General features: G+C 44.5%; 1 protein-coding gene across 12 annotated transcripts in view; it reads left to right on the top strand.

Annotated features, from left to right (window-relative positions):
• Positions 1-13,624, top strand: part of Arhgap21 (Rho GTPase activating protein 21) — a 126,025-nt gene that overhangs the window by 22,463 nt on the left and 89,938 nt on the right. For 4 of the 12 annotated variants that reach the window (XM_052729389.1, XM_052729388.1, XM_052729383.1 and 1 more), the window contains exon 1: positions 2,371-2,500. The exons of the other annotated variants lie outside the window; for them this stretch is intronic. In XM_052729389.1, coding sequence (XP_052585349.1) covers positions 2,417-2,500 — 84 coding nt within the window. In that variant the 5' untranslated portion in view covers positions 2,371-2,416. Of the gene's footprint in view, positions 1-2,370; positions 2,501-13,624 lie in introns of those variants that run through there. 12 annotated transcript variants of the gene reach the window in all.

Raw genomic sequence — 13,624 nt, 5'->3', positions numbered from 1 at the left:
TTGCTTTTTTTCTTTTTTTTTTTGACATGGCTTCTTTGTAGCCGACACTGGCCTGTGATTTACTGTGTAGCCCAGGCTGGCCCGCTAGTCATGCTTCCTTAATTACAAATGTGAGTCACCACACCTGGTTGCTTTAGTAATTTTGATTGTCTAGAGTTTGTTTTCTGATAGGTTCTGTGGGAAAGTCTTAGGACACAGAGTTCCTGGGGTTCTCACAAGTTTGTCCGTGGATATTACAATGGAAAGCTCTAGCCTAGGCAGTTGTTCCCAGACTCATTTTCTTTCTGAAAATGTCTTAAATCTGATGCTGCAGGTTTGATTTTGTTGGGGAAAAAGTCAAATGCCATTTAATTTTATTCCCATCAGTACTTTGCTCTTTCTGCCTCAGTTAGGCTATATTGGTTATTTTTCATTGCTGTGATAAAACACCATGACCAAAAGTGACTTAAGGAGGAAAGAGTTTATTTTGGCTTACAGTTCATGGCAGGGAGTCCGTGATGGTGGCAGAGGCATGGCAGCAGACAGCTAGCGCCAGAAGCTGAGCAGTTTCATCTTTCACTAAAAACACTAAGCAGAAAGCAAACTGGAAGGGAGGCCCGGAAATGAACGTTCACAGCCTGCCTCCAGTGATGCAGTCTCCCATCAAGAGTCCACTCCTCGAAGGTTTCACAACCTCCCCAAACAGCACCACCAGGTGCGGACCAAGTGTTCCAATACAAGAGTGATGGGAGCCGTCGCTCATTCAGATCACCACAGTGGCTCCAGTTTTCGTCATGTGGTGATGGCCATTCTGAGGGCATTCTCTTTCAATTTCCAATGTTTATTTCGGGAAAGCATAATGAATTAACTCCTTGTACATGTTCTCCTTTCTGCTTCCCCGGGATTCTTAAGGCACTGTGCTGTGCACACATTGAAACTTCCCTCCTGTTTCCAGTGCTTACCATATCCTCTCGTGTCTCCTCTAGCTTACTGTTTACTTCTGGTTTTGTGTCTTTTTCTTCTTTTGAGTTTTATCATCTCATTTCTGAGTTTGTGTAGTTTGGAAGCAAACTTATTTGACCAACTGGTGATTGTTTTAACGCAATTCTCATTCACATTCTGTGTCCTATAGAAGAAGTGGGAACATACTTTGCAAAACGGTGCTGTGTCCTGACAGAAAGCAGCGGTGGAAGTGATGGAACCTGGGTAGCCCCGTGTTTAACTTTGCTTTAAAATATTCTGTTGTTAATCCTGTGGAGCAAGGTTTCAGAGAGGTGTGACAATGGTTGAGAGACCAACCTAGGAGAAAGCTTCTGGGAGTCTAATGCAACGGGAGGCAGTGGAGTAAGAAAGGGACAGCATTTTAGAAGTGACAGATTTGGTAGCTGGGTAGAGAGAAGGGACTCTAGGATGACTGTTTGCTGTTTTGGTAACCAAGGGCTTGAATTGCCCTGTCGTTATGTAGATTAGGAGATTATTGGTGCTGGGAGGTTGGGAGAGGGAAGATAATGAGCTCTGTTTGGGGCATGTAGTGCAAGGCATCTAGGTACCCAGGCTTAGCAAGGGCTCAGTCATGCAAATTGGGGCTTTGGAGAAAGGGTGGCATTGGAGAGGGTTGAAAGTAATTCATAGTCATGAGCCTGGAGGATGACATCATCTAGGGAGAGCATAAGAAAGGAGAAAGTGGGTCAAGGAGAGAATTCTAACTTAGATAAGAAGGGAAACCAGCCTTAGGCATATTAATAGGAATGATTAGGTGCCATTCTCTTTTAATCTTGGTATGGTTGTTCATGCTAAAAGGCCCATGCAGGTGTTACTCATTTTACAAATGTGATTTGGAGTTCAAAGGTTAAACCATTCGCTCCTTGTTACACTTCTAGCAGGCGGCCCTTGAGGAGGAAGCTGAGTCTGTGTGACTTGAACCCCTGCTTCTCACTTCCTACCTGGCCTCTTGCTGGGCAAGGAGTTAGGGAAATACTGCACAAGTGCTGATGTGCTACCTGGGGTGAGAGAGAATGGAAGGTGTTCGCAGTGTGAGGTTCTGCTGAGAGATTAAGAAGGATAGGTAAAGTCGTCGGTTCTGCTGTTGGCCTTGGTCTGCTGTGGAATGTAGGTAGTATGGTTAGTTTATTGCTCCACTTTCCCAAGCAGTGCTTTTATTGACCAAGTAAATGCCAGCTCACAATTCCCCAAAAGAAGAAGACAACAAAAAACGAAGTGATGCTAAACACAGACCGAGACTGCTGTGAGACAGGCTTTCCTGTGTGATGTAATAATATCCTAGTGTTTGGGAGGGTGATGCAGCTTGGCCAGCTGCTGACGCTGCTCAGACAGGAAAGGGAGGGGAAGAGCCTCTGTGAGCACTTGACTGCGGAGGGAGCGCTGCTTGCTGACAAAAGCTGAGTCAGAGGATGAAGAAGACTGCGCTATAGCAGACATGGCCCAGTTCAGGCTGCTGGACTGCATGATCAACCACAACTGGGGTTTACTCTGCAATCTGTACTGTGCATGGAGTGGCCAGGTTTGTCGGATGGGTGCATGTTCTTGCTTTTTAATTTGAGGCTGCTGTGACTGTAGAGCAGAGTGGAAATGCTTGATGTGAGAACATCGCCTTGTTGCAGTTGTCTTTTGATACTTTTTGATTAATTAGGTTTTTTCACATGGCGTATGGTAAATCTGAGGATCTGAATTACTCTGAGAGACTTCAGTTCACTAAAGTAGTACAGATGATGCTGTTTGTAGAGCCTTGCGTGGTGGGGGAGGGGAAGTGGGCATGAATTACTTAACACAAAACTAATAAATATGAAAACAATACAATTGTAAAAGCAGGCAGACAGCACAGCTTTCCAAAGAGTTTAGGATTGTGTTTAGGTAGTAGGAGTTTGGAATGAGCTACCTTTTAGCAAGCTTTTTATTTGCAAAAAAAATATGGTTCTATTTCTTTCACAGTGGTATTGAATGAAGTTCCTGTCTGAACTTTCCGTGTTACGAGCCAGGCTTTTCTGAAAACTGTTGTTTTGCAGTAGAGAAAACTTGCTGTGCATATTTCTTAGAATAGCTCTCCGCTCTGGAGTGTTCTCTAAGAAGCAAACCGTTCGTTCTCTGTGCCACCCATCAATGCCCTTAGCAGGTAAAGAGTGCTTCAGTAAGCCGTAAATCATGTTGTACATGCTCAGCCTAATGGCTTTTAAAACACAGAAGACCCAGCCACACCCCAGGTATGTCTCAGTTCTTCCGCAGGCCAGACACAAGCTTCCTAGGTTGGAAGACTTGAAATTTGTTCCAAGCAGGACATTTGGGTCTCAGTTCTTTTCTATATGTCCTATTTATCCTGGCCTGGAAAATAGTTCCATAGTTTAGCATGGATGCAATAGACCAATAAATCAGAAAATTTAGAGATAGAGAAGGTCATTTAGTGTCTGTTTCTTCCAGGCTAAGATTGATTCCTCAATGCACTTTCTAGTACTCTCCCTAATGCACTTACATTACCATAAAAATATGGGTTTTACATGGCTGCTAAGAGAATAAAAGAAGATACTGCAATTATCTTAACATTTAAAATTCATGCTATCGGGAGCCTACTGAAGCTGAAATTTGAGCTCTGTGCTTTATACTTGCTCCATCACTATTACTAAGGAGACTTTCTTGTTTGAAGTCTGAAGCTACTTGGTCATAGCTAACCCCAGAGGAGTGTTAAGTGTGCCATAGGTGCCCCGGGATGGGGAGATGCAGCTTTGGACCCTGAAGACTTGGTGTGTGCCCTGGCCTGGCTGTTCCAGAGCTGCTGTTGCTGCCCTTCCTGTGGTTTCCATCTCATTGGCCAGTCAGCTAGTGGCATCTCTCAGAGAGTTTGCAGAATGTAGCATCAGGAAAATGGCACAGGACACCGTCACTTGTGATTTTGATGCCATTACTTAAAAGTACTTTGTTTGGCCAGGCAGTGGTGGCGCACGCCTTTGATCCCAGCACTTGGGAGGCAGAGGCAGGCGGATCTCTGTGAGTTTGAGGCCAGCCTGGGCTCCAGAGCGAGATCCGGGAAAGGCACAAAGCTGCACAGAGAAACCCTGTGTCTAAAAACCAGAAAAAAAAAAAAAAGTATTTTGTTTGTTTGCTGGGTTTCTCTTGGCTGTCTTGGAACTCACTCTGTAGACCAGACTAGCCTTGAACTCCGAGATCGCCCACCTCTGCCTCTCCAGTGCTGAGATTAAAGGCATGTACCACCACTGCCTAGCTACTTAGAAGTATTTAATGGAAGTCACAGATGTAGTACCTTTGAGGCCAGGCGATTGAAGTGTGAATGGAGTAAAGAAAGAGCAGAGAGACTGGTTGGGTGTGATGGCACGTACCTGTAAACGCAGCACTTGGATGCAGAGGCAAGAGGATCAGGAGTTCAAGGCTAGCCTGAGCTTGAAAGAGTGAAGAGACCTGCACAGAGGCAGGTATTAGAGACCACAGATGACAGGAGAGCAAGCTCTCGGAGACAGCTCCTCTGCCGGACCTGGTGTTGACAGATTCTGCCTCCGTGTGTATGTGAATAACACACATAGCTGGTGCTGGCAGAGCTCAGAAGAGGGGTTGTGTAGCAGGCTTTCTTGGGCTGCCAGCCCCCAAATCATGACACAGAGACTTATTATTAATTATGAATGCTTGACCTTAGTTTAGGCTTGTCCCACTAGCTCTTATGACTTATTTTAACCCATTTTTCTTCATTATGTTTTGCCTCAGGGCTTTTTACCTTTCTTTCATTCTGTATATTCTGCTTTCCTACTTCCTCCATGTCTGTCTGGCTGGCAGCTGCCTGGCTGGCAGGCTCTGGGCTTCTCTCTCTTTCCTCTTTGTTCTCTTCTTTTCTGAGCCTAGATTCCTCCTACAGATTCTTTCTGCCTGCCTGCCCTGCCTGTCCCTCTACTGCTTAGCTATTGGCCAGTTTTTTATTAGAACAATCAGGTGCCTTAGGCAGGCAAGGTGAAAAAAATGTAACACATCTTTACATAGTTAAACAAATACAGTATAATCAAATGCAACACATCTTTTCATAGTTAAAGTAACATTCTGTAACATAAACAAATGTAAAACATCCTTACATAGTTAAAGTAATATTCCACAACAGGGTTGGATCCCCTGGAACTGGAGTCATGGATGATTGGGAGCCACTGTGTTGGTGCTGGGAACCGAGCCCAGGTCCTTTGCAAAAGCAACAAGTGCTCTTAACTTCTAAGCCTCGTCTCTAGACCCTTAAGATACTTACTTCATTTTAAAAGAAGCTAAATTTTTAGATTTGTATGTGAACTTACCATATCTTTTAAACATTGATGACTTACTAAAAAATTTCAGAACAGTAGGATCTGAAACAAATACAAATGGTGGGCAGATTTGGCTCTAGGCTTCCAGTGTGCAACTTGTGATTTATAGTAGACTTAGGGTCATACTTGGTTCCCTTGATTCCATCATTGAAGCTAAGCTGTGCCCAAGAATGTTGCTGGATAAAAGCATGTGATATTGATAGGGAAGGCGTGCAGAGGATGAGGACGAAAGGGAGTAAATGAAATGGTGGGTGAAAATGGGAAACAAATTTGAGATGAAGGAATGATAAACTAGGAATCAGGAAATGCCACCATGGGGCACAGTGCTGGTCAGTGTGGCACACCGAGAATTCTGATCAAGGTCATGTTAGTTGCTGCATTTCTCACTGCTGTAGGGAGACAGGATAGTGGAGAAGGATGCCAAATTTAGTGTCCCAGAATACCTAAGGCAGAGGTAATGATGGTTCTTGATGGCCATATGCTGCTAACTTTGTGCACCTCGAATAGTGTGGACATCAGGGATGACCGTGAAGATTAAAACCAGGGAGCGTGGTTCAGCGTTTAGCACAGTGCCTAGCACGTTATATTTGATGTGTGCTTATTGTTATTGTTCATGTATTCTAGCTTGAGACAGTGTGCATAAAGGTAATACCACATGAAATTTATATTGAAATTAAAGTTACATGTAAGTTGAATGATCACATACAAAGTGAGAGCTATAAGTTAAAATTGATTTACACATTTCAGTCATTCAGCTATCACTCCTACTAATATCTGGTTATTATACAACCAGTGTTTTCCAAGTGCTTTTGAGTGTTTTGAGTAGTTCATAGTTTTTACAAACTGGAGTCATATTATGAATACCTCTCTCTCCACCCCAACCCAATTTTAAAGGCTTCATAAAAGAATTATTTGTGTGTGTGTGTGTGTGTGTGTGTGTGTGTGTGTGTGTGTGCGCATGTTGAGTGCAGGTGTTCATGGAGGCCAGGAGAGGATGTGGGATTCTCTTGGAGCTGGAGTTAAAGGTGGTTGTGAGCAGCCCTATGTAGATGCTGGGAACCAAATTTAGGTACTCAGCTAGTGCAACAGGGACTCTTAACTGCTGAGCCATATCTCTAGTCCCCATGGCTTTGTTTTTAATAACTAATACTCTAGCTAGAAAATTATATATTTTAAATACATTGTTGGGCATTTAAATTGCTTCTTTGTATGTTTTCAGGTGTGTCTGTATACAAGTGTGTGCACATCTGTATGTGCATGTGTGCATGCACGTGGAGACCAGAGGACAACCTCAGGTGCCATTCCTTAGGTAGCGTCCACTAGAGTTGTTTTTCTTTGTTTTTGAGACAGGGCCTCTATGTGGCCCTGGCTGTTCTGGAACTGGCTGTGTAGACCAGGCTGGCCTTGAACTCATAGAGATCCATCTGCCTACAGAGTACTGGGATTAAAGGTGAACACCACCACTCCAGGCTCCTAGGCTTTTTAGTGATAGGGCCTGAGGTTCTCTGATTAGGCTAGGCTGACTCTCCACTGAGCCCCAGGGATCTGTCTCTCTCTGCCTCTCCAGCGCTGGGATTTAAAGCACAGGCTACCATGCCTGGCATTTTTGTGTGGGTTCTGGGGATTGAACTCAGGCCCTTGTGCTTGTGTGGCTAGCACTTTGTTGACTAGCATTTCTGTAGTCCCTTCTGGTGGTTTTAATAAAAATGACTCACATAGGACTGTAGGGAGTGGCACTGTTAGAAGGTATGGCCTTGTTGGAGGAAGTGTGCCACTGGGGGTGGGCTTTGAGGTCTCAGAAGCTCAAGCTAGGCTGAGTGGCTCACTGTCTCTTCCTGCTGCTGTGGATCCAGATGTAGAGCTCTCATTACCTTTCCAGCACCATGTCTGCCTGCATGCTGTCATGTCCCCCCCCCATGATGATAACAGACTAAACTTCTGAACTGTAAGCCAGCCCCAACGAAATGTTGTCCTTTACAAGGGTCGCTGTGGTCCTGGTGTTTCTTCACAGCAATAGGAACCCTAACTGAGACCTCCTGCTTCTGTATCTTTGCTGTAATAAATTGCTGAGTATCCTTCAAGGCCAGGGCTATAGCTCAGTTGACAGAGTGCTTGCTTAGCAGCAGGCAGAAGTCCTGGGTTAGATCACCAGTGCTGCATAAACTGGGTGTTGCAGCACATGCTTGTAATTTCAGCACTTGTGAGGTGGAGGCAAGAGCATCAGGAGGTCATAGTCGTTTTCAGCTACAGGAAGGTTGTGGTCAGCTTGGGCTACTCCCCACCCCAGTACCAGTACCAGTACCCTCCCTACCCCCCAAATCCAATATACTCCTCCAAGAAAACCAATAATCTCAGTTTTTCATGTTTTGTATTTCACTAACATAGAAGGTATTTAATTATTACTACTTTAATCAGCTAGGGGCCTCAGAGGGACTTTCGGCAAAGATCCTGAAGGTTTTGTTTCCTAATGGACACAGTGCTGTAAATGGGCTATACTCCTTACTTCCAGGACAGCCCTGTTTATAGCTTTGTGAGTATGCATCTGGAGTCTTCTGTCTGCTCATTCTGTTTGCTGCTCATTTCATACAAATGGCCTTCTTAAGATGCGCAGGTGACATCAGCTGGAAGTGGCACGTGAAAAACACACTAGTGAGTGGGACAGATACAGGATGAACACAGGTAGGACTTGGAGATGAGATCAGGCGACATGGGGATGGGAGAACAGAGGTGTCTTCGTCACTGTTAAGAGAAGTCCAAGCTGAGCCAGCTGTGTGTTTGACCAGTGGTGTGTAAGGACTGTTAGCCCCAGTCTCAGGACTGAAGCTCTCACACTCTTGGGCTCAGGAGGAGGAGGAAGAAGCACTGTTCTGCCATTATCTCTGAGCTGAGCCCTGTCATAGGAAGCCTGCTCAATGATGAAAAAGGCCACGAGGAATTCTAGTTCAGCGCTTTCAGAGTGATTAAGAATAGATGGCAGGCGTTTCAGATATGGAACCTCGTTCAGTACTTCTGATAACCCCACGGTGATGGTGTAACTGTCACATTCCTGTTCTTGCACAGGCAGAAACTAATGGCGTGGGAGGTTCAGTCCCCTGCCCGGTTCAGTCCCCTGCCCAGGTCCCCACAGCCGCCACGATGCAAAGCAAGATGTCCTGACAGTCAGACTCAGCTGAGTGTTGTGAATACAGGTTGTGCCGCCTGTTAAACTAATTTGGTGGTTTCCAAGGATTCTCTATTCTAACAAAATAAGATATGATTTGCATACTGCTGTATGTTTGAGAAATGACATTTTAATTGTGCTTTGTAACATGGTTAATGATTAAGTCATAGTTGATGAGGTTACTTCTCCGAGTGGCCTTGGGTTCGGAGAATGACTGGGAAAGTTCTTAGAATGAACTTCACGTGGTGCATTAAAGAACACAGTGCTTGATTTTCCTGCAGTTATGCAGGCACAAGCAAATGCAGCAGCCATGGACTCTGCTAACTTCATCAGCAAGAGGCCTGCGAATGTCTCTCTCCAAGTGCAGTATGTGTCTGTCTTATACTGTATTTTCTCTTAGAGAAAATTGGGCTCAACCACTCATCTGGCTTTAAGTTAGGAGCCATAAAGCCACATTCAGAATGTTTAAGAAGTAACGTGTTTAAAAACTGATGAACAGCCGGGCGGTGGTGGCGCACGCCTTTAATCCCAGCACTCGGGAGGCAGAGCCAGGTGGATCTCTGTGAGTTCGAGGCCAGCCTGGGCTACCAAGTGAGTTCCAGGAGAGGCGCAAAGCTACACAGAGAAACCCTGTCTCGAAAAACCAAAAAAAAAAAAAAAAAAACTGATGAACAGTTGGCAGAGTAAGAGAGAAGGTTGGCCTAAGTCAGTAATCAGAACAGGAGAGAGAAAAGATGAAGATGGCATAGGACACAAAGACAGCAGCTCCTTCTCACTTCTTCCCATCTTTCTACACGCACTCCTTTATTTTCCTTTCCTCACAGTCCACTTGACGAGGTCACCATCCACCCATCCCCCTGTGGCCGACCCCTCTAACCACCCTCCTCACAGCAGTCCTTTAGCTTAGTGAGATTTGCCTCTCCTGTGACATTTACCCACTCTTTGGAGGCAGGTGGCAGCTAAGGTCGGGTCACATTTAGGAACAGTGTTTTATTACTCTTCTCTATCATTTCTGACTCGGGCCCTTTGGTACCGTCCTCACTGGGACACTCATTCCTGAATTTCATCTTGTAATGAAGGTTAAATGCCGCTGTTGGCCCCTGCCGCTTCCTGTGATGATGCCATCGCTGTTGCTCCATCACAGGGCTGTATCTTCATTCTTAGTGCTGACTTGGAGAGAGAGAGAGAGAGGGCGAGAAGCATCTTGACAAACTGGCGCTGCCCTGGTCAATGGAGTGTCCCCCGACCCCTCTGCAGATCCCTGCTAGCTCTTCTCTTTTCTTTTCTTCTCTTCTCTTTTCTTTTCTTTTCTTTTCTTTTCTTTTCTTTTCTTTTCTTTTCTTTTCTTTTCTTTTCTTTTCTTTTCTTTTCTTTTCTTTTCTTTTCTTATGCATTGGTCTGGTCCTGGCTGTCCAGTTCCTGAGCATCGTGGTCAGCCACAGCAGTTCTGGCACCTCTGTTTCATATGAAGTCTCACTTTGTCCAGGCTTCTTCCCCCTCCGGGTGGTATATGTGAGCCTCCCATTTGCTCTACTATCCCTATGGCCCTACAGCTAACAGTCCTCATGTACCAGTGGGTACCGGCCAGGGCCTGAAGTTCTTGGCGAATAAGAACCCTTTCCTCTTCGTCTTGTTGGCCGTGTTTCTAACCTTTATTGGGTGAACCAGATCACTTTCAGTTGGGGTGGATCCACCCCATTAGTGGGCAGTACCCTTAAGTGTTTTCTTGGTGCACCACTACTGACTACATGTTCTCTTTCTCACTGCTCTTTCTCACTGGTGGGAACAGGCTGTATTCCTGGTCCTGTGTGCTTTTCAGGGACTGGCCATCCATTCTTTCAAGAGATCCTTCCTTCTGGCAGACTAACCCTGGCTTCTTAGGACTGGGCTTCTGGGGCAGAATCCCCTGATCTCTCTCCCTGGTTCAGCCCTGTGAACTCAGTCTTTGCTGCCTGGATTTCCTTTCCCTGTGCCGAGGTCTTACAAACTGTAGAAGCGAGGGTGGTCATAGGCTCCCTTCACCCTCTGAGGGCTCACTGCTCTTTGTCATCTGCTGATCCCTGTCTGGAAGCCATTGCTTCAGAGATACTATCTGAGTTTGGCTTGTGTACATGGTAGAATGTTAGTTATCTATTACTGAGTAGCAGATTACCCCTGCAACTTAATGGCTGAGAGAACATTATTATCTCAGTTTCTTCTTGGGTAGAAATAGAAGCATACTTTCCTAGGGTTGTGGGCAGCATCCGTCACAACACACTCATTCTGCCTGGCTCTTGGTTCACCTGGCGAAGGATCCTGTTGTTGATGGTGCACTTCAGTTCTTCAGAGGCTGTGAAGCTGAGCACCTGAGTTCTTTTTTCTTTTCTTTTTTAAAAGAGATAATTTCATTTTATTTAAATACATGTTTTACAAAGAAGTAAATTTTTATTTTTAATGTGGGTGTGTTTGCCTGCATGTATGTGTGTGAATCTCATGTATGCCTGGTACCCATGGAGGCCAGAAGAAGGTGTCAGATTCCCTGGAACTGGTGTTATGGATGGCTATGAGCTGTCATGTGGGTGCTAGGAACCAAACTCGGGTCCTTGGCAAGAACAGCAAGAGTCATCTTTCTGGGACACCTTCCAACATCCCCCCTCCTGCGTAAGCTTTGGTTCTTAAGCAGGCGGCTGAGTGGAAGGCACCTTCCATTTTGTGTTTTGTGCCACATGACCCTTTCCAGAGAGAGTGTAGTGTACTACACGGTGACCTGTTTCAGAGGAGGATGGAAGGGAGAAGAGACAGAGAGTGGACAAGACAATGATTCCTGTGTTTTGGAATCTAACCTTGGAAGGGACATTCCATCACTTTTGGAATCCTGTTCTTCAGGAGCTAATCACTAGGTCCAGCCCACACTCAAGGGAGGAGTTTGCACGTAGACAGGAATGCCAGGAGGTGGGGAGATTGATTAGAATCCATTGCAGAGTTGGGGAATGTGTTGGAAATCATCCCCAAATCCCTTGGTTTGTGAGGCGGCGGCTCACAGACCTGCATCTGTAGGACTCAGCTCTGGTAAATCTATCGCAGTGAAGGGACACAAAGCAGATCAGCAGAGAGAAAAGGAAAAGGCAGCTGGGACAAAGGTCAGTGGAAAGCACACACAGGCTTCCAAGAGTCCTCCCTCGGTGAAGTCACACAGGATGTGCTTAATTGCTTCAGCAACAGACTGTTACAGTGCATGGGAAGGAGCAGTCCACCAGGGAAACTCATTCAAGGTGAGATTTTGGGTTTTTTTTAACTGCAGCCCAGTCAGTCACCTTGTGCCTAGAATATACCAAAATTCTAGACTCCTAGAAAGCAAGCAAGTGCTTAGCATAAAATGTTGTTTGCACTACACAGTTTAGGCAAAGAAAGCCTCTTTCATCAGCTAGGGACTGATGGGAACATTCTTAAAATCTAAACAGCATGACACCAGTCAGTGGCCTCTTTGCAAGCAGCTCTCAGGTCCTATTCTTCTGAATGGATGGAGTTGGAGTTTATGTTCATCTTACTACAAATCATAGTAACCAGTCAAAATATTTTGTTAAAACCAGGTGTGGCAGTGCATACTTGTGATTCTAGCGTTCAAGAGATTGAGTTAAGAAGATAGACAGTCTTCGCCAGCCCGGACTATATAGTGAGACCATGGCTAAAAAGAAAATAAAACAAATTACCTAATTTCTTGGAATACAATGTTAAAAACTCATATAGTGGAATAATGTTATCTAATTCTTTCTTTTAGTAGTCTCTTTTTGAGTAAACAAAACAGGTAATAATGAATTATAAGACTTTGTATTTTTTTCAGCAGTTTCTAAGAACTGAATAACTAAACATTAACTAATATTAACTATTTTCTACACAGATAGTGTCTATTTTGGATATAAAGTGTTTTTAAGAGAATAGATCTGAAATGTGAATTAGCATTGTTAGAAATCAACTAGAGTTGGGAGCTGGCTCACTTGGTAAAGTGCTCGTTTCACAAGCATGAAGACCTGGTTTAAGTCCTCAGAATCCACATGAAAATGGGCATGATGGTGCACACTTGTCATTCTGGTGCTGTGGAGGCAGCTCTGAGGCTTGTTGGCCAGCCAGTCTTGCCTGATAAGTGAATTCTAGATCAAAGGTAGACCTTCCCCCAAAAGAGGTGCACACAAGGTTTTTTGCTCTGGCCTATACACACACACACACACACACACACACACACACACACACACACACACACACACACAAATGAATGAAAATCAACTTTCAAAAAAATAACAGTAGTTGGGGATGCAGGTGAGTTGATAGAATGCCTAACATCCTGGATGCTCTGGTTTCAACCCTAGTACTGTGTTAAACTGGGATGGTGACACCCAGGCCTATAATCCAACGCTCCACAGGCAAAGCAGGAGGATCAGGAGTTCCAGGTCATTCTCAGTCCCAGCCAGTTCCTGGCCAACCTGGATTATATAAGATCCTGTCTAAAAAAAACCAACAAAAAATACATTGTAAGAAGACTCTTGTTCTTCTTTCACAAGACGAAACCATTTTTTAATTATTTAAGCCCAATTTACCTGTAGGTTACTCTTCTGAACACAGGTTCATTTTGATATCTAACTGTAAAGCCTCTCTACATGTACCTTACAAGTGCTTCAGGACTCATGTTAATGACTAGTATGTCCCTGTCCCCCAGTACCATATCCAGCATCTCTCAAACACGGACAAGAATAGCAGATCAACATCAACAAAAATCTAGCATTTGGTTTTGGAGATGTCCTGACTGACCAGTATTTCAAGACATGCCCCATGGCTTTCAACGCACCTAGGAGCATCTCATGAGCAAAGCAGAGCAGTGCTGCTCATCCTCGGCTATTTACTGTGAATGATGCATGCTTCCTTTAGCTTCTAAATTTGTATGCATTTGTATTTTCACAAGTTTGGTACACACTTTAAGACACCTGAAAATATTCCTTGTGTAATATGCAACTTTCTTAAAAAGTTGTGATGGATTAGGTTGAAGTGTGGAGCACTTGGTCAGCATGCATAAGGCCCTAATTTGATCTTAACATCTTCACCTGATAGATGGTTTCTGAGTGCCCAATTTCTATATCTTTGCTTCTTGATGATTGTTGAGTCACTTCTGGGTTTTGGAAGTATTTGTCCTTGTAATCTATTAAAACAATCT

This window comes from Peromyscus californicus, unplaced genomic scaffold, assembly GCF_007827085.1.
Source record: "Peromyscus californicus insignis strain IS unplaced genomic scaffold, ASM782708v3 Scaffold_8__1_contigs__length_139910024, whole genome shotgun sequence".
NCBI classification, from domain to species: domain Eukaryota; kingdom Metazoa; phylum Chordata; class Mammalia; order Rodentia; family Cricetidae; genus Peromyscus; species Peromyscus californicus.
The sequence above is the reverse complement of the archived record's forward strand: the minus strand, read 5'-3'. Positions and strand labels throughout refer to the sequence as shown.